At 49.5% G+C, this 27327-nt stretch overlaps 1 protein-coding gene across 1 annotated transcript in view; it reads left to right on the forward strand.

Moving 5' to 3' along the window:
* LOC126525175 (uncharacterized) overlaps window positions 1-13274 on the forward strand; it is an 89999-nt gene extending 76725 nt beyond the window's left edge. The window contains exons 2-3 of the mRNA XM_050173227.3: window positions 3667-3966; window positions 5750-13274. Coding sequence (XP_050029184.2) covers window positions 3667-3966; window positions 5750-7810 — 2361 coding nt within the window. The 3' untranslated portion in view covers window positions 7811-13274. The remainder of the gene's footprint in view (window positions 1-3666; window positions 3967-5749) is intronic.
* Window positions 13275-27327: the final 14053 nt, after the last annotated feature.

The raw sequence follows: 27327 nt of genomic DNA on the forward strand, positions 1-27327 counted from the left end.
GCCCCAACAACAGCGGTATTCGCGGTACTCGTTAGCTCTGGATTAATATTTGGCCAGCTGGAAATCTTAACGTAGGCGCAATCATCGTTAGACGAGCACTTTTGTGCTTCACACATTCGGCAAAAGCGGCCTAGCGCCAACGACACAGCCAACTTGAGTGTACGCATAGTTGTCGGACATTGGAAAGTGAAAAAGGACTGCTCGCAATCTTTGGTGAGCGCACGCAGTATGGTCCATGTTTATTACTAGTCCGTTATTCCGGCAATGTCATGCGCCGTTTTCACAAACTGAGGCGACACCTTCATCATCTGGGCATCAAAAGAACGCAATAAGCGCGCGCCGCAGGGCAGCTGGCGACATCTCGCGTCGGAGACGGGAAACCCCGACAAGTGCGTCGGCAGCGCCGTTCTTCGGCACCGGCGTTCATTCGTCCTTTCGTAATCGTCCTTCACATTTACCGGCTTGGTTGCTGCGCCGCGGGAGCAGACCCGTTGAGACACTGGTGGTTTATGGGCTTTGTGAGACAGGTGCGATGCCCGCCCCGATTAGCCAACGACGTCCATTATTGTACGCGATCGATCCAGGCAGTTGTGTGACACTTGCGGTGCACACAGGACGGTAGGCTCTGAATGCACGCAAAAAACATACGCAGCGTAGATGCGTTCACTTTACATCGATATACACTTGGACGCTTAAATGACCTTCTATAGTTATAAAAATGTTAGGAACTTTGATTGGTTGTTTCTACTTGCGGATAACACATTTTACGCATTCAATCAAAGAAAGAAAAGGAAAGAAGGAAGAAAAGGTTAAAAGATACAACAACAACAAAAAATTCGCAGTTACGATAAGGGTGAGGAATTGCCCGTTATCACCATGGTTCATCGTGTGATGACAGCCTTCACGCATTCTTTTAATGAATTATGCATCTGTTCTGACGGTGCATTAACTGCTTCTTATTGCTTCTCACAATTCACGTAGGCGTAGACAAGGCAGCGAAAAATATAAGGCATTCTGCTGTTTACTTCTGCAAAATACACAGGTTCTAATCAGGCCATGCTGGGCCTCACAAATAATGATTATAAATGCCGCCAGAGATATCTTGCGTAATGCGCAGTGCGGCACGTACAGAATCTCGCTGGCTCATTGACCTGCTGCTACTTTGGTGCTGTGTTTTGAGCATTTTGTGGGCAGCGTACTGCCGTGTAGACCTTGCATTCTAAATGTTAGTATTATTAGCTGACGCTGTGTTTATCATGACACAGTAGAGCACGCTGACCGGGCATATTGAGAGCAGCCATTTTTCATCCTTTCGTTTTGTTTATTAATAATAAACATCAGAGTGCACTTAATATGGCTTGATGATGCTGCATAACGGTGCGTATACATTGAAGGAATAAGCACACACATGCCTAAGACAAAAAGAGATATCCAGTCAATGTGCTGTCAGTGACTCAAAAAAGAAGCACCATTTCAGGCACAGCATGTAAATAGGACGTTAGCTGCAATCTCAATCTTCAAAAGATGTTCACAGGATTCTGATGGTTGATTGATATTTCGCAAGTGCCGATTTGGACGTGCAGCCACGTTACGGGCTCCCTGACAGCTGGAACAGGTAAAACACACAAATCGTGATGGTGCGGCTGTCAAACCTGTCAAAGCTGTTTAATTTCAGAGAGAATACAACACTAATCTTTCGGGAGGCAAAGAGTAAAGACTGAACGCCTGACAAAGCCTCTAGTCCTCTGACGTATGCTATACCGCAGGGGGAGTGTACAGTACGGCGAAGGACAAGGAAAAACAAATGTTCGCGGATATTATAGCACAAATATAATACATGATTAATCCTGTACAAATTCGATAAGTACGATATGAGCTCAAACAAAACTCTTTTGAAACTGTAGACAAGAGATAGCTTAGCCCACACGCAACCCCACGACATATAAGCGTCTCGGTGTCAAGCCCTGACCTGTACTTTGCTTTATCGACGCCACACACTTTCGCTGCTCCTCCTGGCCCTCCGTTCAGTTCTTAGAAGAGTCCCCTCGCTGAATCTGACACGATACCCCACTCAGTCTGGTGAACCGAAGTTTAACCCATTAGCGCCGAGCGTACTTTGAAAAGTATGGTACCATTTTCATTTGTAAATAATTAGACAAAACACACAGTGCTCCTTGGTACGCTATTTTTGCTGAGAAGGGTCCTGCGAATGTGACCGCATTGTAGCTTTTTTGTCACCTGCATAATGTATTTGATTTATTCATCGCCAAACTTGGTAAAGGGCTCAACAGAGCAGGTGCTGCTCTATATGAAGCTTCATTATTTTCTGTGAAGCATAGCATACGCTTGTTGAAGCTGAAAATTTTGGGCACGATTTAGAGGACAAGGGTGTAAACGATGAACGCATGACATTTCATATACAATACATATTTATACCGTTGCAAGCCAATGAATGCAGGTGTTCTTCGTAAAGTATTCTAGGCCTATGTGTATGCTAGAGGGGTGTGCTTCATCTCGAAGCAAACACGATGGTTTTTTTACCTGTATTTTGTCAAAATATTTTTTTGCTGGCTACAAGAACTTCAGACACTGTTGCAGGAAAGATATGTACTTATAATTACATCCACATTGCTATTATTCCTCCTGGTTCCTTTCTTGCTGCCGACAAAGATGACGATGCACTTGTCTCCTCAGTCAATAGTAGCGAGCAGTGATAAAGTGGATTAAAATAATTAGAAACCATTTAGATATAATATGAAAGATGTTTAAAAAGAAAGATAATTCATGCATCCTTTATTACAAATTGGAAAATGAGTGGGAGGGAACAGAAAACAACAAATATTATGTATATTCCTATGCCAATCGAGATGAGCTATGCAATAAAAGTGGGGCAACCCAGATTGGTGAGCAAGACGTTGACCAGACCTGTTGAAATTACAGAAAATTATAACGAAAATGACACCTAGCAGTCATACAACAGTATTGTAATAGAAGAACCGACTGTCCTTGGAGGAGGTGTCACCAGTCTCTTGAATGTTTCAATTACCACTGACCAAATGCTGAATTCTTTAGTTTTGTACGCCTGTATTCATCGCCAATTATCGCGTCTAGATCTGCCTCAATAATAGATTTGCGTTGCGCACGCCTCTGAAAGAAACTGCAAAGCCCTTCCTTGTTACTTGATGAAGTCATGCCACACACTTGATAAGCAAAAGCACCTCCATAAACAATATTTCCCACTGAAATGCTGTTCTTGCTACCAGAAGGTTAAACGAGCTTGCGCAACATTTCGTTTCACCCGTGGCTGCAAGCCTTTTTGTTTTTGGAAGCTCCAAGATACAGCATATATATTTCGTGACCTACATCTGGTTTTCCTCCCATAAAGGCCCAGCGCACTTAATAAACTACGCTATCGTATTGTTTCAAAGAATAAAGCGTCACTCACAAAACTTTCACAATGTATTTACAGTGTGAAAGGATCGTCTGACACGAAAAAATAAAAAAGAATGTAACTGGTAGGGTTTTCTCGGGCGTTGCTTAATGGGTTAAGGAGCTGTGAGCAGCGATGCCAAATGATGATAATCCAACTTATCACATCTTATGTAGACCAACAATACCGTGCCAGACGTCTCCTCCAAGAGCTGCTCTTTACTTGGCCGTGCGCAGATTGTGGCAACGTGGCTGCTGGCTGCGTCGGCGACGCTCTGCGCCGCGCAGCAGCAGTACCTCCAGGGTCCACCGCCCCTCAACGGCGGCTACAAGGGATTCCAGCCGTACGGCTCGGGACTCGGCGGAGGTGGCGCACCAGCACAGGGTGGAGCCGGATCCGGCGCCATTCCCCGGGGCTACCAGCTGCCCCAGGGCTACGTGCCTCAGCAGGTGATCCCGCCCACGCAACCGCGGCAGCCTTTCGTCTCGCAGGGATTCCAGCCGCAGGGGCCGCCACCTTCCGCGTCGGCTGGTGTTGTGAGTACATATCGTACTACACGATCGAAGTTATTTGTGCCTCAAAAAAAAAAAAGCACGCAATCATTGTATACGCAACATTATGCTAGAACAGACCGGAAAGAAGTCGCCAGGTTTGTTTCTTTTTATTGACCTGATGAAAAGAAGATGTCGGCGAGTGAATGCGGCTCTTTCCGATAAGGCCTTGCTTGTCTCATGGACAGTAAGTGTTGCGCACGCGTAGTACTGTAAACTTGCGCATATTGGTAGCGTAGTGAAACAAGTTTCTTGCCCTTTTCACGATAGGTAACGCGTTTACATACAACCACTACTGATCGCTGGTGGGGAGGCTGTTCAGGTTGAAACAGTTCAACTGCGATATCATCACGCTTAGAAAAGCTGCAGTCAAATGTGAACCGTTTATGATTGCAGAAAGTGACAATGACGTAGTAATAGTTGCGCACTTCTTGCGTTCCAAATAATTTTTGTATGCATGTTCATTTGCACACAGAAATTCCCTCGAAAGTATCCTGATTACCTTAATTCTATGCTAGCCTTTTCTTCACTGAGCCATTTTCCGTTAAATATTATAAAAACATAATTATATGAAAATATGATGCTGCAATCGTTCAATTACTTTGGGATTCCTGGGTATCATTATATAAATGTTTCCTTGGATTTGGCATGGGTTTCCTCCAGAACATTCGGTGTGGCTTGTTTTATTTTTCAGCTTTTGAAGATTAGTTAAGGCTGCGTGCTTGCATCGCAGTATTTCAGCACTTTTGTAGAAGCAGTGCAACGATATAGGTTCACGAACTGCTCGTTCTATTACGGAATATACAGCGCCCAAGCAAATCAAGGCACTTTCACGTACGCGAGTCATGAGACACCCATGAAGCATCGGGATTAGCACAGTCTCCATGCCAAATTATTTCTAATGTTCTGAACAATTATTTAGTAGCAATTCGTCAAAATAAAGTCGTGTGCGGTAGACATTGCAGGCTGAACGAGAATAATTGTAGTCATACAACCAACTTGCGATGGCAAATGAGGTTTGAGGAGGCTAACAAGAGGATGCACAGTGTCGTTAAAAGCTGAAAGCTTGCAATTCCGACGCAACAATATACTGCGCATTATGCCCAATCTGGCTTAACCGTCACATTGCATGGTGGCGCGTGCAAGCATGAGCGGCATGCAGGTTCCTTTTGGCATTCTCGCTATCCTCTTCGAGATGGGGGAAAACAGGGTCACAAGGAATAATGTGGTGGCACAGCGCCAGCATGCCCATACCTGAAGAACTTAAATCTTCTGAAAACATGTAATCGCCTTTGACAGATAGAAGCGCACTGGCCGGTACAGGTAAAAGGCAGAAATTCGCACAGCCTGGAACGATGTCGCTTCAAACACTTGTGTTTGTTTACATATATCAAGAACGTGTGAAGATTCTTTCTATAGGTTTTATCACATGAGACTAACACATGTCTTTCGCACCGACATGTAAGTCGCACGCAAGATTGTTTGCACGTAGAAAAAATGGTTATTTTCATTCCATTAAAACTGACATAGCACGCCCATTCCGTAATTGGCCCGCTGCATCCACATGGTCGTATTAGAGGTGCTTTGTGAACTTCAAACATAGCCAAATGTTCATGAAATTCGGGACGAATTTACCTATGTAGAAATATGGGTGGATGACGTTGCCTTAGCTTACTATAATAATGTGATAATGTGGCAAATTGAATTGCCTACTGTACATAAAGCCTAGCTCAAGAACTAATCAGTTGTTTCCTCTTGCCCTTCGCAGAGCTACGTTCCGAGAGCAGCACCTCAGCCGCAGTATCAGCCGCAGTACCGGCCGCCAGCGCAGCCACAGCAATACCGGCCACCACAACAGCTGCAGCAATACCAGCCGCCACCACAGCAGCAGCAATACCGGCCACCACCACAGCAGCAGCAGTACCAGCCGCCCCCACAGCAGCAGCCACAGCCGCCACCACAGGCGCCACCACAGGCGCAGGCTCTGCAGCAGTCCCAGCCTCAATCTGCATCACAGTCGTCCGGCAGCTCCGCTAAAGCCGAGGAAGCGAAGCTGGCTGTGTTCAATGCCGCTCCCCTGCACTACGTCAGCATCGGTGCCAAGCTTGAGGGCGACTACAAGTTCGGCTACGACACTGGAAAGGGTTCCGACAAGACCGGCAGCTTCCGCGAGGAGACCAGGCTTCCCGACGGTACGGTGAAGGGCTCCTACGGCTTCATCGACGCTTCCGGTCGCCAGAGGATCATCAAGTACACAGCTGGCAAGGAGGGCTTCAAGGCCGAAGGCGACATCTACCAGGAAGGGGCGCCAAAGGACACCATCCCGCAGCACCTCCAACAACAGACCGTGGCGGCCTCTTCGTCTGCACCGGCTCCGTCGGCCCCGGCTCCTGCTCCAGCTCCCGCTCCTGCTCCGGCCCCAGCGCCATCTAGTGCCAGTCCAGCTGCCAAGTACAAGCCTCCAAGCTACTCCGACGCCCCTCAAAGCCCACCTGCCCAGTACAGGCCTCCGGCCTACCCTCAGTTCCAGCCGACTGCTCCTCCTTTCCAGCCTTCGCCCGGCCCTTCCCACGTGCCCGTGTTGCGTCTCACACCAAACTTGCCCATCGAGAACCTTGCCTTCCCAGACTTCTTCAAGCAGCACCTAACCGAGCAAAGGTCCGCAGCTGCTACGAGCCAGCCCGCGTCGACTACATCTCCATTCCAAGGAGGAGCCCCCCAGTCCGCGCCACGGCAGCCCCCTACTTTCGGCTACGTACCATATGCGCCTCCCACTGTCCAGACAAGGGCAAGCCCCTACGCACCGCAGTTTAACGCTAAATCTCCAGCGCCCCAGCAGCCTTCCAGGCCCTTCGCGGGTCTTCAGCTTCCGGCGGCCACCTCTCAGCGACCCAGCTACCCAACGTTCGCCCAACAGCAGGGCTACCCTCTGCCTCTTATTAGACCTGGCACTTACCCACCTGCTGGTGCAGCTAGGCCCGGCGGCACGCCGTTTGCCACCGCTCCGACTTCGGCGGCTCCAGCGAAACAGTACGTTCCTGCCCAGTACCTACAACAGCAACAGGCACAACCCAAGGTCAGCATAGCCAACATTTTCGCCCAGGAAGCCCAGAAAGCTGCCAACAAGCCGAACTTCGCTGACTTCCTCAAGCAATTCATTCCACGGCAGCCACCGCAGCAGCAGTTTGCTCCACCTGGGGGTGCTCCTGGCACTGGAACCACGAGACCGGGCTTCTCTCAATACGGACCTCCCGCCACCACAGCTCCAGCCTTCCAGAGGCCACCCGTCTACCTACCACAGCAGGCAGCACAGCTGAAGGCTCCGACCAGCTATGGTCCTCCGCAAGGCGCCGGTGGTCAAGTACCGCTCTACAACTCCTTTAGGCCTCCCGCGCAGCAGGCTCCTGCTTTCATTCCGAGGACTGGGCAGGCGGCACCTCAGCTACCCACGTACCCACTGCAGGGAGCCGGAGGTTACCCCCAGCAGGCACCGACGGGGTACGCAGGGGCTCCTCAGGGAGCACAGACGGGATTGGGCGGCACTGCTGCCCAGTCGCTGAAGAAGGACGACGACGACGAGAACGACGACGGTACGTACAAACCGGAACTGTACGACCACGGTCTCTACGATCCCAAGAAGTACGAAGAACCGTACCTGAAGAAGAAGACTTCTTCCTCGTCAGCCTCTCCAGCCACCGGTGCCGCGGTCCAGCCACAGCAGTTCTACCAGCCCAGCGGTCAGGGGGCACCGGCGCAAGGGCAAGTTGAGGAAAAGGCGCTGCCTTTGTTTGACACAACACTCCTGTCGTACAACATCGGCTCAGGCTAAGTGGTCGCCGACAGCTCCTATGACGGGCGTCCCGAAAGGCTCCCGCACCCATACCGTGCTATAGCTCTCATCATCCTCGGCATTCAACTCCATCGCCGTTTGCACTACAGGGACTCCGTCCTGTGCTCACGTTTATGTCGAGTTCTTCGGCGTGCGTGAAGCGAAGCGCGATTCTTGCGCGTGTCAAAGACAGCACCTGCCGTTTCATATGGCTCGCCAACGTCGTCGCGGCCCCTGGCCAGTCACAGCTCGTACATCACACAGCAGGGACGTTCATGTCACCTTCAGGCTCGAAACGTTTCTATCGACTGCAACGCTTCCCAGTTTTGTTTGCCAAAGTTGGGCTTCTGTGCAGATGCATACCACCAGAGAGCAGACGGCATTGACGTCAGAATCGCTTAAACCCATGATACTATCGAAAAGTGTTGACCTTGGAAGTGTAATGAAAGTGAACAAAGCTAATTAGCCAATGAGTGAGTTAATTTCTTTGTTATTGTGCCACAGAATGGCGCAATACTAACTATGCGAGGTTTCCGCGCATCTCAGTGTGGGCTCCGCGCTTTCTGACACCAAAAATGCACCTTTATTACTCCTTGAACGGATTCCTGGCATATGGGCATTCTTTGAAAAAAAGAAAGAAAAACGAAAGCATTGCCTTTTTTTCAAGCAGAGTTTGGCATTCACAAGCTTTAAACAAGTCATAAACCATCCAGGCATTAAAGTATTTGGTTGAAAAAGACTGAAAATTGTTGGGTCTACGATTCCAAAGCTAGCGCTTCTGACGTCATGAAGGAGGCAGTTGACACGTTTTTCTAGGCATTACAGGAATGCACTTCCCTTCTTTACCTCAATGTTTCGCGTCTAATAGCTATTGGAAAGCTCCCTGGATAGTACTGAAGAGAGTAGGTTTACAAAGTAATATATTTATTTAAATCTAGGACATGCAGAAGATAATTGACCGACTTAAAAGTTTCGAGACCTAATTTGCATGATTGATTCGAAGCGAAGCTCGCGTTTTTTACTTGGAAAGATACTAATCACGTACCGTAGTCATCGGTTTGTTTTTGCAGCTCTCGAAGAAAATTATCGACAAGTAGCAGTTTCATCTTCAGGCGAATAGATAGCTGCACCGCACAGTCTTGTACATAGCATTGTTACTGCGCGTCAATATAATTATACATATTTCTTGTTGATCATATTACGTGTATTCATACTCCCGCGCGCACTAACCCTTTTCTTACCATGACAAGCTCATCATGTTGCATGTCCTTGACAGTCTCTATATCAGAGTCTGTGCGCTCAGCTAAACTGCCAAACAGTCCGAGTTTTCGAGCTTACTTGAGCGCAGAGGCCTTCTGATGCTAACATATCCTTTTTTCTAGTTTTTATAGCTGAGAATAAGTACTTTACCATCTGAATACTTCCTTGTCCTAACTCTTATTCCAAACCTTCCTTTAACATCCCCACTTTGTCTCTACCTTTCTACTTACCATTGGCATGAAAGCTGGTGTTCGGCGAGCTAAGCAAGTGACTGCGTTACTTTTTGCGTCAAAACACCTCAAATAAATCACACGCCAAATGACACGCCGTTCCAAAAAATTGTAAGACGATAAGACATTTTACGTGATGACCATGGAATGTTCTCAAACAGTGCACAATGAAGTATTCACATATTTTCTGCTGTGTTTTATGCACAATCTTTACGTGGAATAAAGTCAGAGAGTGAAAGAGTACAAGCTTGGGTCTGTCTTACATGTGGTCTTATTTTCTTTTCAGTTACCGACAATTTTAGGAGAGCAGAACACACAGGACCAGGACACCCTCCATTTTCACTGACACAACAGCATCGAGAAAGCGAGAGCAGAGTAGTCCTGGACACAAACGGCTTCCCAATAAGCGCACAAGATCGAAATCTCAAGATACGGAGGCGCAAAGGTGACAAAGAAACACATTCCACAGAAAACGCTTCTCTCAGATCGCCCAGCGGAACCACAGTCACCATGGATCAACGTCGTAACCCGGACTCCACGTCATGTCGCCGACATTGCGCGCCCCATGTACATGTCGATGTCGAAGGCCGTCTGATGTAACGTTTTGGCTGAATCCAAATAACGTCGATTAATTGAACCGCAACCATTAGCCTTTATGTCAGGCTTTGCCTTGATGTGAATATTGTGACTAAGTGGCTCGTTCATAAGGAAAAGCAATTCGAGATGATGTAATTATTTTAACCACGACGACGACCACAATGAACGGTAACTAGCGCCCAGAACCTTTTTGCATTCCAGAAACTGTATGCTGATATTGTGGTTCCTGTGGAATGAAGTGAAGCTGATATGAGTGTACTGTTTAAGTAATGCAAGTTTTCTCTATTGCAGTCGCGGCCCCGGCATGCGTTAATCATGGAGGCAAAGCATCCCATCAGATGACCTTTGATATCTACACGAGCGTTAATTGCTTAATTTACTTCTCACAATGGTTCACATGCGCCCCGTGGCCAACAAAAAGCTGCGGAACGCCATCCTTGAAAACTTCCAGAAACAATACATGTGCGCAGAACGATGTAGATAGGATATTTACTTCCAAGAATTCTAGACATGTTGTGCATGAATCGCCTCCCAATTTATTGTTAGACGTAGCAAAACATTATGCGTTGGTAAGAGCAAGTAATGATTTCATGAGTGTGCCTGTGATGACTATAGCTTTGCTTTCAGCCACTCTGCCTCTCATAATGCTGCTTATTGAAATGTCTCTGTAAGAATCAATGCTATAAATAGCTGCAAATCACGCGCCTTACGTCACGGTTACGCAGCTAACGACCGGGCTTCTAACCTGCTGCAATATGGCGGCGCATGTCAGAACCGGCCCTGCACGTGCTCTCTACGACCACGGCCTTCGCATTCATGCGCAACCTTATCGTATCGTGAATTGTTATCCATCGCAGAAGCGCAGAGAAAGAGAGAGTGCAATTATTTGATTAATTTCCACGCTTCTCGGCTTGAATCTTCTATCAAGAAGGCGCTAGACAGCCAGCGGCGGTGTATATGGTAATATTGTGGCGACCTCGCAAAGGGCTTTTAATGAACGAATGCGGAATTCGCTAGCAAAGGGCACAGCTACATTAAACATGGAGGGAGTTCCTGTTGCGATGCTGTTAAGAACAAGAGCGTTGCAAAAAGTAACGAAGAAGCAGACGAAAACACGACGCAAATTATTCAAGAACGCTGCGATTAAGTGCTACGTGCTACGTACGTCAAGAAGCGAGAAGGTATCATGTCATTTTCGCTTCCTTCAGGCTACGAAGGTGCCTTTGTTTTTTAAATTGCGCCTGTAATTTATGCCGGCATGGCACGTCTGCCCTCCAGGCTATATACGAGGCGAATACAATCAACCATTATTCGCCGGGGACGCATGGCTTTGCATTTCATGCGCCGCGCTCGCCTGCCCAGCTTGTTTAGGAAGCGTAAGTAAGTTGCGTCCACCACACTCCTCTGTGTGGCCGCTGTATGTAGAGAGTTATGTATGAGGCATGCGGGGGAGACGCCCTGTAACGCTTTCTCGGTTCGGCGGCCGCCTACCCCCCGGGCGTCTTAATTGGCAGCCACCGTCATCACGCTTCGTAATAGATGCCCAATTTCACGCGGCCTTAAATCAAAGAAAAAAAAAAACAGGGCCAGCAATATCATCGCCGGATGTAAGAGCGCGAGCCCATTGAAATGCAGAGGTGTTACTATACGTGCCACGGTGCCTCTCGCAACGAGCGACTTTTCCGACTGTACGAACGGCGGCGCTCTGATCGTTTCGGCTGAACGTGGGAACACCCTTGAGCCAGGTATAATACGCCGGCCGGCGCGACCGCTCTAGAAACGAACGCAAGAAACTAAAGCGAGCTCGGGACCGGGAAAATAAATGAATAAAAAAGAAAAGAAAGAAAAGCCGTTAGGCATTCACGAGCATGGCGTGTCGGCCACGCCTTTGTCCAGGCCTGGCCCCGCTACAATGGAAGGCACCGGTTCCGGAGTCCTTGAAGGGCCGCATAACTGCGGCGCTTCGAGCGCCATTCGGTCGGTGTCGGGCGCTTGCGGACACCCTCTGTGAGGCCGTGAATGAAGAAAAAAAGGACCCCAAACAAAAAGTGGAAAATAGCGGCTGGTCGGCGGACTATAATTTTTCGGCATGCTTTCCTTCGCTCTGTCTTTATTTTTGCCTTTATTTTCCGTTCGGCGGTTACCTTGTCATAGCAGAGAAGTGACCTGCTACGAAGGGAGCAGCCGTAGCGCAAATACAGAAAAAGAAATTGCCTACAGCGAGACATGTTCGGATCTTCCAGTCACCCCTGCTGTGTGAAGGGGGTATGAAGTCGTCCTCGCAGGCTCAACGGTTCCTGCTTCAGCACCGAACAATTTTTCTGCTGTTCCGTGTGCCTCTGCGTGTATGTAGAATATGAGTCTATCAACAACGCTGTTATTTAACATTCGTTTGGTTTTACTTGCTTGTTAAGCGTCGAGAATTATAGTATTATTTATGTTGTGTCTGTTCTGCTTTTTGATAACAGTTTCTTTCGAGAAATGAATTTTTTTTCTGCAGCTTACACGACGCTTATGACCGCTTTAACGAGTCGTGTAGCTAGCCCAGTTAGGTTAAGAGCGTAAAACAAACTACCGGTGTAGCTTAATACCCTTTGACGTCCAGATCCTTCTCCCGGCCCACTGTTTCGCGTCAACGCGCAATTAATACAATGCCACGGGATTATTCGTCCTAAGCTAAGATACAGGGCTGCGAGGGCAAACGTATGCTTCTGAAGTACCTAGCATGACAACCATAGAAAGAAGTGCCTGCCCATTTTATCAGAAGCAACAATTCGCAGAGTTCAATATCAACGTCAGCTCCGTTCACTGAACGCGTAAAGCGAACCTAAAATTGATTTCAGCAACCTTTTCTTTTTGGCAGCTTTTGCGCATCAACGTACTAGAGGTGGCCATGCCTCAGTTGCCCACGTAGGTTGCATAATTTGACTCAATGCTTCGAACGACCCTTTGCAAGTAAAACATTGGTCAGAAGTACTTTTTACAACTCGTGTTTAGTTTAGCAATGTTCACATGGAATTGTCTCTTGCTTCAGGCTTGCTTCGCGCGGAACGCATTTGAATTGAAGAAAGTCGGCATGAATTTAATCCAGCTTACTTTTTTCTATTCTTCAGACTGCAATTAATTTCGCGGTACTGCTTGCCAGTGCTAAATAAGTGAAAACGTATCTGTTTTGTCACCATCTACAGCTTTGTCGGCAAACCGAATCAAAGCACAGCCATAAGCAATTTCTTGAGTTGTTTACCTTCTATCATTGTGGTGTGTAGTTGTCTTCCTTTCTTTCAGCCTCGACGCTGAGCATGTGCGTTATTCATATTCACTCATTGTGGGGGGCGGAGTGTATTTATTTCATGTAAATAAAGTCTTTCCTTTCCACACTTTCGTCTGATCACGTCTGAAGTTTTGCAAAGCGGGTGAAGGACAAGGTGACACGCATGCTCGTCTCTGCAAAAACTGGGGACCATACTCGGTCGCTGCACCTGCTTTCGCAAGACAAGGATTAATTTCTTTAACGTTGCTCATTAGTGAATTGCAGTATAAACAGCAAGAATGAAAATAAGAAACTTTCGGTCGCTCTGGTCGTTACTGTGTCATAAAAAAGAAGGCTTGAGTGCAAGAAATAAGGTCCTTAAGTTGACAAGTACGCCTGCCGCTTTGTGCAAAATCAAAGTTTGTACTTATACGTTTCTGTTCTTCTTGCGCCATGACCCACGTTTTTATACTGGTGGGGCCCAAATAATAATTCGGTCGCTAGATTACTCTCACTTCGTCCAATAAAAAGCTTCAAAAGTCACAAACTAAGCCACACTCGTGGCTGTGCGTGCTGGGGCCAGAATGATATGCTTGCCGGCTACTTAGAAACTTCGGCAGGAAACGTACACAAAAAAGGAGAGAACGGTGGTTTTTGGGAAAATTGAAAAATGATGCCCGCCGTCATTTTCATCGCATCCTATTTCCGGTGGGTATAGGCGCAGCGGCAGAAAATAAAAGCTGACGAAAACCTAAAAAATAAAATCAACACAAAATACATATAGAAAAAGCACACAAACATTTTCAAATGCACGGTCTTCGCAATCGGGCGACGGCGCACAAGACGCGCTGCTTGATGTCGCAGGTAATACCAAATGATGTCCACATGTCCCGTCAGAGTAAGGGAAAAGGGCGGCAAATATAGACAGGTAAGCTCAGCTGAGATAGTTTTGGTTAGCCACACAGCATGTGGGAAAGGGAGAGAAAGAGAGAATGAACTTGATTGCTGTTGTAAGGTAAAAAGGTGGAGCGTTAGTCGATGGAAAGGCAAAGATACACTAAACGAAAGAGTCTGAGTTGATACTGGGATTTTACGAGCCAATACCACCATTTGATCATGAAGCACGCAGTAGTGGGATACTCCGGATTAATTTTGACCACCGGGGTATCTTTAACGTGCCCCCACTGCACGGAACACGAGCGTTCCTGTATTGCACCCCTATGGAAATGCGGTTGCCGCTGCCGGGATTTGATCACGCGACCTCGGGCTCAGCTGCGCAACAGCAAACCCCTAAGCCACCGTAACGGATAATGAATATTACTATGAGAGATCACTAAGCCATTAATAATATTGGTATGCGGCGTCGTAAGCGTGCAGCAGACGTACACAAGCGGCTAGAACTCTGAAAAAAAAGAAACGTAATGTCAGTGTTACAGCCAGTTGAAGCCGCGCACGCAGCTAAGTCGAGTTACAGCAAATCCCCAAAGGCGAAGAATGCCTTTGTTTTATCGCTTTGTTATGTAGACACTCAACAAGTCTCGTAAGGGCGACATTTGATCATACTGGAATTGCTACTTCTTCAGTACTACTACATTCTTGTTTACGAGAACTGCAGCGTCTGTATTAGCAGAAATCTATTTTCGGAAACAACCAGACTTTTAAGTAAGCACTTAAAATGCTCAGTCAATCCGTCCTCTATCGGTGTGCACAGCACACGCACTATTTATGAGGTTTCGTGAAACGAGTTTGTGGTGCAGCCCAAATGCTATCACGATATTATATTTGGCTGGGACTTTGTCATTGACTCTGTCCATGCCAAAGTAGTGTAGACGTTGTTGTGTGACTGTATTTGTCGACTCGCTTCTTGTGCCTTAACTCGTCGTCGCTTTCCTGTGACGGCCCACGTGACTCGGCTGTTCTTTTTCCTCCTGAAACCGCTGTCTATCGACTGCTTTTTAGTTCCTTTCATCGTACTCCCAATTCATGATGGTTCCTTCGCGATGTTTGCTTTTATTCCGTTGTGCCTCCACTTTACTTGAAAATGAGTGGCTCGGTCATAGTGGCGGACTTTGCACTGAGTGCTCGTACTCCGTACCCTACTACCCGATTCTAGGTCATGCTCATACCCATTACGCTTCTGTTCTATCGTCTTACCGATATTTTGCTGAGGCCTTTTCTTAATGTACCGACGCTCACCTTACGAAGCAGTAATGCGCCCACCATCGCCTTCATCGGACGATAGCGTGACAGCTTCGACTTACCCCCGTATGCAGAAATGCAACTTAAGTCGAAGCACATGCTTGACTTGATTTAGATGACGCTTGGCGTTAACGTGCCCAAACACGCTCACTGCGTTTCCTTCGGCGCGTTGCCGATAGGCGTCACTCGGATCAAGTCAAGCATGGGCTTCAACTTAAGTTGCATTTCTGCATACGGGGGTTAGTGTATTTTCTCTGAAGCCTCGAAAAAGTTCTGTCCTACCACTGGGCTCAAGTCAAATGTAGATAAGTCGCGCTTTTCGGCACGAGAAAACTTACTGTGCGCTATGTCTCCCGCCAGATTCCGTCAAAAGTTCTTGTCTTTGTCGAGTTTTCTAAAGGCAATGGCTCTAAAAGAACTTGGTAGCTTCCTCGACCTTTTTCTCATATTTCCATCGTTTCATCCCCAACTTCGACTCCATTACAGTACCTTTCACTCAGCTTCTCCGCTATAGCAGCAATCTTTAGACACGGTTATCGGAGTGCAGTGAAGAGGTCACAACTGTCGCTGTTATGCGCGCCCGACGTAAACTTTTTTGAACGGGTAGAACCCAGAGTACAAGAAAATGGTAGAAGAAAACAAAATACTTCGAAACAGTTTAGCCGAGCTACGAGCCGAGTTTGAAGCTCTTAAGCGCATGGCAAACAACAGCACATCACAGCAACCCATACAAATTGCGGACCACACCTTCAAATAACCACCGCAGACATCACTGCAACAAAGTACCGCCTCCAGCGCTCAGTCGGTAACGCTGGAACAGTTAGCACAAAACATGCAACTAATGTTCGCAGAGCTACACAAACTCAAGCGAATGGTAGAGGATGTGCAAACAAAAGCCGCAGCCCTCCCCCGAAAGAAGGTCAGTCAAAGTCCGGGAGTTCCTACAAGGACACCGAAAGCTACAGAGCACACTGATAGTGACAGTATTATCAATGGCTAATATGGCAAACAACACAAAGACCGGACATATGAAATCTGGCAATGGAATTGCTGCACGCTGCGCACGAAATTGGCTAATTTCGCACACTACATAGAATCGGCGCCAATCCCTCCCGACGTTATATGTATTCAGCAAATAGGGAAACACAATAAAAAACTCAAAGGATACGAGCTTTATGCTCCCCCAAGTAGCCACCTTTGCGAAGAAGGATGTCGCGATTAGCGTAAATTATTTTTTTGGGGAACCTATTCAGCACCATATAATCGCGATTTGGCCGCAGAAAAGGGGCAAACCTAACACAATTATTGTCAACGTTTATAGGTCTCCCAGAGAAAAAACAGGCGGATTTGGACAACGTGGTGGGCACCGCGGTGCGAATCGCTCCAAGTAGGGACAAATCAATATTGTTAGGCGACTTCAACGCACAACACTCAAACTGGGGCTACAGCAGAGACAATCCCAAGGGCATCTTGTTAGCAGACGCTGTTGAGCGCTACGGACTTTTCCAGCTAACTCAACGGTATCTCCCAACGCAATCGGGAACAGCATGTCGAAGGACACTTCCTCCCACCTCACGTTCACCAACGAAAGTGAGACGTGATGGACGAACCTAGGTGAAAACCTAGGAACGATCACAATATTTTAAGCATATCGGTTAATGCAGCCAGGATTCGAAGAGCAATTGGCAAGGCGCAGCTATCCGACTGGACCAAATTTCGTGAAAAACAGAAAACAATCGCCAGCATAACACGTAGGGGAATGGGCCGAGCGGATCAGAGTTATTCACGGCGTGGTCAAAAACAACTGAAACGACAACGGAGGCTCCAGCTGTGGATCGTCACCTCTTGCATCTCTGGGAAGCCCGGAGAGGCCTCACAAAAAGATGAAAAAGGCAGAAGCTTAATCGTAAACTCAGGATACGGATAGCTCAGCTAGCGCAGGAAGCTAACGAATACGCACAAAAGTTAAGCGACCGCAATTGGCGTCAGTTCAAAGACTCGCTTCGGGGCACGTTGACTACAAAGAAAACATGGCGCATTCTTCGAAGTATGATTGACCCGGGAGGGACAAAAACAGTCGCGAATCGCACACTCAAGCTGCTTGAAAACGAGTTTGAAGGTCGGGAAGCTGACACAATAGACAAAATTAAACAGATATACACAGGAACTGTCCTGACCGGACAATCCACCAAACCCGTTTACGAAGGTCAGGACCAACAAGAAGTGGACGCCCCATAACCTTTCAAGACGTTCATGCAGCGGCATACTCCTCAAGAAAAACACGACCCCAGGGTTAGATCAGGTGGCGATCAGTCGTCTTCGTATAACTACGTCACCGAGACTGCGCATATCGATAGGCTCACGCCTTGCAATGGACCTCATGTGGGAATTTATAAGCTATTCTTTGTCATCTGTACACGATCATCATCATATGGGGTTTATATGGGGTTCTTCTTCATCATCGCTTGTGGGGCTGGCTCTCGAGTGTGCTCCGTGCTGTGGGCGTGGTCGGTTCGCCTAATCTTGTGACGCGGAATAAAAGCCGTGATTACTGCTGCGTCACAAGTGGTGGAGTGTGCTCTTCGGTCCCCCGTCCTCTGACTCCCCGCTCAACCTCCTGGAGCTTCGATCGGGTCGCCGATTGTGCCAGCTGTCCGCCAACATGTCGCAGGACGAGCCAACAGGCACTTCTACTTCCACCATCTCGGCCTCGACTACCCCAGCCTCTCCGTATTGGGTTGTCAGTGGGCACCAGCGTGATCCCCATCTGTTTGCTGGACTTCGCGGTGAAGACGTCGAGGATTGGCTGGACGACTATGACCGAGTGAGTTCGGCTAACCGTTGGGACGATGCGTCCAAGCTACGTCACGTCGCCTTTTATCTGACAGGCGTAGCGAAGACTTGGTTTTTCAACCATGAGGTTGATTTCACGAACTGGGGCGCTTTCAAACAGCAGCTCCGCCAAATCTTCGGTACACCGGCTGTTCGTTCTGCCCTCGCAAAAAAGACGCTCGACACTCGCAAGCAACAACCCGGTGAATCTTATACGTCGTACATCGAGGATGTGCTTGCTCTTTGTCGACGCGTGAACACGGCCATGACCGAATCAGACAGGGTTCGCCACATCCTCAAAGGCATCGGAGCTATTGCTTTCAATGCTTTAGCCATCCAGAACCCCGCTACCGTCGCTGATATCGTCGCTACTTGCCAGCGCCTTGACGAACTCGAATCAGTACGGTTGCAGCCGGACACCACTGCAAACACTAGCGCCGACGACCCTACGTTACGAGCAATGATACGCGCAATAATTCGAGAAGAGCTCCAGTATCTTGGCTTAGCAGCAGGACCTATGCCTTCTCATGCCTCCGATACCAATCTGCGAGATGTCATCAAGGAGGAATTGGCATCCATGGCTGGTGCAGCGTACATGGACCCTCTAACACCTAGGGCCCCATCGACGTACGCACAAGTAGCCGCAGCTACTCCAGTCATCGTCCCACCGATGCCTCCAAAACCAACACCGGCTCACATCGCTTCCATGACTACCAGCGCACCTACCCAAACCAGCTATCCGCAGTGGCGTCCTCCCCGTCCCATCTGCTACTACTGCGGCTATCGTGGCCACATAGCGCGTTTTTGCCGCAAGCGCCAGCAAGACGAGCGTCGCGGATATGACGTATACGAACGGGATGACTTTTCGCCCGGTGCTACTTTCCAACGTCTAGGGAGCTTCCATGACCAACGCCGTCCTTATGGTCCACCGCGCGGACGCTCTCCATCGCCTACTGTAGCATCCGAGACAGCTTACCGTCCTGCGAGACGCCGCTCGCCGTCACCCCTTCGCCGCTCTACGTCCCCACTGAGACCTGCTTCTCAATTCGCCGAGCATCTTCCGGAAAACTGAATTATGCAGCTTTTGGAGGAAAAGCTGCATCGAACGACAGGACAGAAATTCCTCCATCGCGTCCGTACAATGTGATATTGGTTGTAGTAGAAGGTGTACAAGTAGAAGCTTTAATAGACACTGGTGCTAGTGTTTCCGTCATTCATCGTGATTTGTGTTCGCGACTTAGGAAAGTTACGACCCCCTATGATGGACCTACGCTACTCGCTGCTCAAGGGGCCTCCATTCGACCTATCGCTATGTGCACAGCTCGTATTTCCATCGATGGACTTCTACATCACGTACAATTTGCAGTGCTAAGCTCGTGTGCCCAGCAGCTCATATTGGGATGGGATTTTCTTTCTACGGCCTCCGCCTCCATCTGCTGTGGACAACGCGTTCTCCACATGACCGGCACGACCTATTCACTTTATGCAGATGACACACCCCTTCACTTCGTTGCTGCAGAAGATACCGCGTTACCTCCTCGCCATCAAAGCATCGTTACTATCACGTCTGATGTGATTGACTGCGGCGACGTGCTCGTCTTACCATCTGCACGCTGTCTTGCAAGAGGGATAGCCTTTGCATCAGGGCTCGTTAGGTTTGATCATGGCGCTGCACTTCTCTACGCTACAAACCCGACATCCGAAAAGATTCTCATCCCTAAAGGCACTACATTGGCTTGCGCTACTGCATCAGAGTCTATATCTGTTATTTCCTTTAAACCAGCTTCCTCTGAAGGTCCTTGTACCGGAAGGGCCGCATCTCCTTCAGCTCTTGCAGCTGCCATCAGTTCCGACCTGACAGCTTCGCAGTCCCAACAATTGCTTGCTTTGCTCCGAAAACATGAAGCTTCCTTTGACGCGCATTCATCTTCGTTGGGAAAGACTTCGATTACGACGCATCGGATAGAGACAGATGGTACATCCATCGTGCGCCGTAGACCATATCGCGTATCGCTAGCCGAGAGGAAAGTCATTGACGAGAACGTTACCGACATGCTCCAACGAAACATAATACGCCCCTCTGCTAGCCCTTGGTCTTCCCCCGTTGTTTTGGTTCGCAAAAAAGACGGCTCTGTTCGATTTTGTGTCGACTACCGAGCACTTAACAAGATCACACGCAAGGATGTATACCCTATGCCGCGAATAGACGATGCCTTGGATTCCCTGCAGGGTGCCGAGTACTTCTCCAGCATCGATCTGCGTTCCGGCTACTGGAAGATACCTATGCATGAGGACGATAAGGAGAGAACAGCGTTTTCAACACCCGATGGGCTCTACGAGTTTAATGTTATGCCATTCGGCCTTTGCAATGCGCCCGCAACGTTCGAGCGCATGATTGACACCGTTCTTCGTGGCCTAAAGTGGAAGACTTGCCTGTGCTATCTCGACGATATTGTTGTTTTCTCGTCAAGCTTCTCTCATCACCTGCAACGTCTGGATGAAGTTCTCACGTGCCTTGCCAACGCTGGACTTCAGCTAAACACTAAGAAATGCCATTTTGCGAGCAAGACAATCAAAGTTCTAGGTCACATTGTGAGCAAAGATGGCATTCGTCCTGATCCTGACAAGGTTTCCGCAGTTCAGCACTTCCCTCGTCCCGAAAAGACCAAAGATTTGCGTAGTTTCTTAGGCCTCGCTTCCTATTTTCGGCGATTCATACGGGGCTTCGCCTCAATAGCGTCACATCTGCACAAATTACTGGGTTCTAATGTTCCCTTTGTGTGGTCTCCCGAATGTGAATTTGCGTTCACCCATCTGAAGCGCGCTCTCACATCTGAACCAGTACTACGCCATTTTGATGAAGCTGCTCCTACCCTCCTGCATACGGATGCTAGTGGTCACGGAATTGGTGGCATTCTCCTACAGCGAGACGACACTTTAGGTGAGAGGGTCGTCGCATACGCAAGTCGCGTTCTGACAAACGCCGAAAAGAATTACACCATCACGGAGCAGGAATGTCTAGCTATCATTTGGTCTGTGCAGAAGTTTCGAACTTATCTTCACGGCCACCACTTTACGATCGTTACAGACCATCATGCATTATGCTGGCTTTCGACGCTGAAGAACTTGTCTGGACGACTTGGTCTGTGGATTCTTCGTTTGCAAGAATACGACTTTACCATTACCTACAAGTGCGGAAAAAAACACCAAGATGCAGACGCACTTTCTCGCTGTCCGCTTCCTACGACACCATGCAATGGAGCTCCAACTACCATCCGTGACAAGCTTTCGCTCGATCCCTCCTCAGATGCTTTCTTGTTGGCCACTGTAGACGAGATGCCTCCACACGACAACAAATCCTTCCAATTTCATCAACTCGCCGACTCTTACTGTCGGCGCATCATCGACCACCTTCAAGGAGCTTCGCGCCCGCCTAACGCCCGCCTTCGTCGGCAGCTGACGCAATTTAAGATTGACAACCGCGTCCTATACCGTCATGTCTATCACCCTGACGGTCAACGCTGGGTTCCTGTTCTGCCACGCTCTCTACGTGCTTATGTCCTGCGGGCTTCTCACGACGACATGACTGCTGGTCACCTTGGTTTCCAGAAAACCTATGACCGCATCAAAGGGCGCTTCTACTGGCCTGGATTGTCCGCCAGTGTAGCGAGGTATGTCGCTTCCTGCGCTCTATGTCAGCGTCGAAAGCTCCCTACATCAGCTCCAAGCGGACAACTGCAACTGGTTCCTTGTCTGTCGCAACCATTTGAGGTCGTTGGAGTTGACCTATATGGCCCACTTCCTGTGACTCTCACCGGTAAACGATGGATTGTGACAGCCGTTGATCACTTGACACGCTACGCCGAAACAACTTGTGTGAGTTCTGCCTCAGCCTCTGAAGTTGCTGCATTCATACTTCAATCCTTAATACTGCGTCACGGTGCTCCTCGCGTCCTCCTGAGCGACCGTGGAAAAGCATTCCTCTCGCAACTACTAGACGAAGTACTCAGAGCCTCCGGAACCGCCCACAAGACTACCTCCAGTTACCATCCGCAAAGCAACGGCCTCACAGAGCGATTTCATCGCACGCTGTCAGACATGTTAGCCATGTACATTGACCCGGATCACAGAAACTGGGACGCAATTTTACCATTCGTGACCTTTGCATATAATACCGCCGTTCAACGCACGACCGGTTACTCGCCATTCTACCTTGTCTATGGTCGTTCGCCCTCTTCCTGTCTTGACGTCTCTTTCTTCGCGCCAACTGTCCATCAATGTCCTTCCTCCTGCGAAGAATATGTGTCCCGCATTCTGCGTTGTCGCCAGCTCGCCCGCATCAACACCGAAGCACGGCAACAGGAACGCAAGCAGCATTACGACGCCTCTCATCGCGTCGTGTGCTTCCGCCCTGGCGAGGAAGTGCTACTCCGGACACCAGTTCGTACTCCTGGCTTGTGTGACAAGTTTCAGCTTCGGTTCATCGGCCCCTACAAAGTCTTGGAGCAGACTTCTCCAGTGAACTATCGCGTGGAACCAGTTATTGTTCCAAATGACCGCCGCTGCCGCGCCGCTGAGATTGTCCACGTTTCCCGTATGAAGCCTTTCACGAGACGTTCACCGCCCCTTTGAATTGCGGCCAGGATGGCCGCTCTCGCGCGAGGGGACATTAGTGTGGGAATTTGTAAGCTATTCTTTGTCATCTGTACACCATCATCATCATATGGGGTTTATATGGGGTTCTTCTTCATCATCGCTTGTGGGGCTGGCTCTCGAGTGTGCTCCGTGCTGTGGGCGTGGTCGGTTCGCCTAATCTTGTGACGCGGAATAAAAGCCGTGATTACTGCTGCGTCACACTCAAATCATGTCCTGCCCTTAGGTACCCAAGCTGGGTCTTTTCGGAAAGGAAATAAATGCAGTGAAAAAGACAAGCAACACTCGAAATTGCAGTATGCGCTAGTTACGCACGAGGAACAAGACAATTCGGCAGATCAACAATATCCATAGGTGGCCAACTCGTAGCAGTTGTATCCAACTATCATGAAAATCAGTACGGCAGTACGCACTTTCTGACAAATGGTTGCTACACCAAAGAACGTTATTTGCAATATCAAAAGACAGCTTATTTAATGCAATTCCCGCTGTGCGCAGGTTTCACATATTTGTGTTCTACTTACAAGGCCAAGGTTAAAGCGCATTGCTATGATGAGCGACCACGGTCTAAACAAAGAAAACGAGCTCATGGAGGGGCACTTCCAGATCAGGAACGGAAGCTTACGATTGTTCTCTAAAAGCATGTATTCCAATGTATTCTGTGAGTAGTAACCTACGGACCGAAACACGGAAAATGACAAAGAGAACTGAAAGTATGCTAGTGATTGCCCGTTGAGTGATGATACTGTGAATGAGAGGCGGAAAGTTAACAGGTCGGAAGGTAGAGGCGTGGAGAGAAAGGGGGGGGGGGAGATAAGCGAGTATTAGACATAAAACCCAGGCATCTCCTTTCTAGTTAAGATCTAAAGTTCCGCAGCATGTTACACTCCTGTAACACATGAAGGCGAAAGCCTGCTGCTCACTTGGTAATGCACTAAGTTATACGATCGGAGGGGTCAGACTTCTTGCAAGACATAACGAGCCGCAGTGTGAAGTACACGTGTGCAAGCCGTTGCCTGCGAGCTTTGGCCTCTTCTGTATACGTTGTCGTCTCGCATCATAGCGTTGCTGCTTTCGCGGCTCGGCTTCTCCCGATGGTTTTCCACGCTTAGCTGCGGCTTCGCGCGCTCGTTCAGCGGGGTGTTGCGTTCTACAGGGTAGTGTACCCCACCGCTGCCGACCAGTTGTAGCGACGCCTGTTTCTCGCAGCTTGACCGGCGTTACTATTGGGTAGCATGGCGTTGTCGGCAGGCTGCAGGTGTCCGGTAGACCATGGCGATCAGGCAGGGACGAGACGATTTCTAGTGCGAAACTTGCATGGTTTATTCAATGGTTGGTGAAAGATAAGAAGAAAATGAAGTCAAAAAGTACATTGCGGGGCCCCTTAAATAGGCCCACTTAAATCGTAGGCGGGATCTTGCTCACGTCAATGTCACGGGACATGCACTGAGTCCCACGGGGCTTTGCCACGGCACCCACTTTCCTAGGACGATGTTTTCCCGAGCTTGCCCCCACTGGTGACAACCCGCGGGTGCTGGGGATCGTAGGCAGCGGATCCCTTCCTTTTCGCGCGTCGTTGGTTCGCGGAACGGCCGTCTGGTTTTGGATGGGCGATTGATCCATTCTCCCAATTGACGTCTTCACGAGCGTGCCTGTGCTGGCGGCAGCCCGCGGGTCCTGGGAGTTGTAGGCAGCTGACCACTTCTCCTTCGCGCGTCGCTGGTTCGCGGAAAGGGCGTCTGGTTGTGGATGGGCGATTGATCCATTCTCCCAGTTGACGTCTTCACAAGCGTCCCTCCGCTGGCGGCAGCACGGGTGTCCTGTCCGGTTCGCGGAAAAGGTTTTCACGCGCACACACAAAAAGTCCTGTGAACACTGCGGGGCGGCCGCTTGACCGGCATCCGCTCGAGACAACGATAGCAAATTAGGAATGCCCTCTTCGTATCGCTTAGGCATTTACACACACGAAGTGACCTGTAAGTACTGCGGTGCATCTGCCAGACCGTTAACCACTCGAGACAACCACAACAAATTGGGAATCCACTCTTCGTTTCGATAACGCATGGTGGTCGAGCATCCTTTTGGCCCGGGGTGCTACACGTGAACCGAAACAGTATCTCCGGCATAGCAGGAAGATACCGACGCGTAGGGGCCAGAAGCCACTGAGCGTGGGATCGGCGTTTCAGCAGCAGAATTTCCCTCAGGGGTGACGAACCCTTGGTTCGTAGCTGGTAGATTCCAGGGCGTCGTCGGTCAGTCCTTGTGGCGTGCTTGTGCCTTTTCTCCCTGGTCCGGCCCGGTGCAACTGGACTTGCAAACCGGTGTCGCAACTTTCCGTCGCCTGTTTGGGCAAGCAATCACCGCAGAACAGTGCTGGACCCACAACCACAAAGAGGTGAGCACAATGCCACCCTCCCCTAAGATACACCAGGCATTACAAAAAAAAAAGAGAAAGCATGCTACTGCTTTTGCATCCCTGTCGCGCGGCCTTCCTCCTGAACACTAAAAAAAGCAATTTCTTGAAAGCGTTAAGACGTGGTTACTAAACTCAGCTAACAATCAACTACAACTTCGCGATAATAAAAAAAAAACGTATTAAAAAGAAACCAACGTAAGAATGACACGGATACCCGAGTGAGCATGAGGCTTTCGTTACTCTAGGGGCAGCGACTCAGACCGTGGGCATCGCCGTTAAGCTTACCCTTCTTGTAGCAAATATCGAAGGTGTGCTGTTGAAGAGGCAAGCTCCAGCGCAAAATACGACCGTTTTTCGTAGACATAGACTGTAGTCATGTGGGGTTTTCAGCAGTGGGTTTGAGCCACACCTGACTTGGTTCGCTCGGCTCCCGCTTTTTGCCATCGTTTTCGGATGTTTTTCGATTGTGTACCCCTGAACTTTCCACATTTCCGGATCTGTGAAGTCACGAGGAACACGCCGATACCCGACTTTTGTGGGTGGGTGGACTTTTGTGACATTTATTCCCGTTTTTCTTTCGACTACGCCATCACTGTGTGCTGAGCCTAACCGTGTTAGGGTTCGCGAGGCGAGGCATCGCTCGCCCACCACTTCTCGTCAGAGGCTTTTTCCACGGAATTTGTGATGGAGTGTGAGGTGGAAGGGGAGCTTTTATCCCCCGAGGACTTCACTAAAGACTCCGGGTGGCAGCTCGTTGCCGCCAGACGTTCTTTAGGGAGCAAGAGAAATGCGGCCAATGCCAGTGCGGCCGACGTTCAGCATAACGCCGGTTCCAACGCTCGGCGTCCCGCCGACCGCGCGGGCATTAAAAGCAAGATAATTCGAGGGGCCAGGATGCCTCCGCTGCCCAAAGAAGAGGCAAAGATCGTCGTGCGGCCCAGGGGAGGCCTGCGTATCAGCAAGTGTGGACCTACCGCAGTCGCAGACGCCATATGGCAGGCTGCCGGGCTCGATCCGGCGTCGCGAGACACGGACACGATGTGTCCCAACTTTCAACAAAACATAATGGTGATCAGCACACCAAACCGGGACAACGCTGCACGCTACGTCGGCATCGAAGGCATCTCCGTCGCCGGTCAACGTTTCGAGGTGAGCGCCTACGAGGCCGCCCCCCACTACACGTGCAAGGGCGTCATCCGAGGCGTCTCCCTTACCGACGGGCCCGCGGTGCTCGACAAAAAACTCGTAAACCCGAGGAATCCCACGGCGCTGGGCGCCAAAAGAATCAAGAACACCGGCACCGTGGTGGTCCTGTTCGAGGGGTACCGAGTGCCAAATTTTGTCTCTTACGGCGGCACGATCGTCAGGTGCACTTTATTTCGCAAGCAAATGGACGTGTGTTACAGCTGCGGCAGGCTCGGACACCGCTCCGACGTCTGCCCTTCGCCCAACGACGCCATCTGCAGAGGATGCGAAGAAGCAAACCCTGACGCCCAGCATAGGTGCGATCCCAAATGCAAGCTGTGCGGTGGCGACCACCTTACCGCCGCCAAGGAGTGCAAGCGACGATTTCAGACGCCATATCTCGTCAGGCGCAGACGGGGGGAACGCTCCCGCGCCCTCAACGCCGAACATTTCCCGCCCATGGAGAGCGCGAATCAAGCCCGGCAAGCATCGCCTGAACGCCAATACGGTCGCAGCCGCTCCCGGTCCAGGGGGAGATCCAAGTCTCGTGGCCGCTCCAGGGGTCGCACCAGGAGCCGCTCCGTCTCCAGGGCCAGGTCGATGTCAAGATCCCGAGTCCGATCACGATCCAGATCCGGCTCCAGGGACCGCCCAGGTTGCAGAACCCAGCCAGCATCTGGACCTCAGCCGGCCTCCACGCGTTTGGGGAAGCAGCCGACCCTCCTTTGGGCCGATCTGGCACGTCCCAAGCCCGGTGCCAATATAGAAGCTGCTCAGGCACCTCGTAACGACCCACACCCAGAGCGAGCTAGGGACGCGGAAGTCATTCGCTTACGAAAAGAGAACGACGACCTCAAGAGCATGATCAAGAGGCTAGTTAAAGAAATGGCAGAGA

Source organism: Dermacentor andersoni, chromosome 3, assembly GCF_023375885.2.
Source record: "Dermacentor andersoni chromosome 3, qqDerAnde1_hic_scaffold, whole genome shotgun sequence".
Classification (NCBI taxonomy): Eukaryota; Metazoa; Arthropoda; class Arachnida; order Ixodida; family Ixodidae; genus Dermacentor; species Dermacentor andersoni.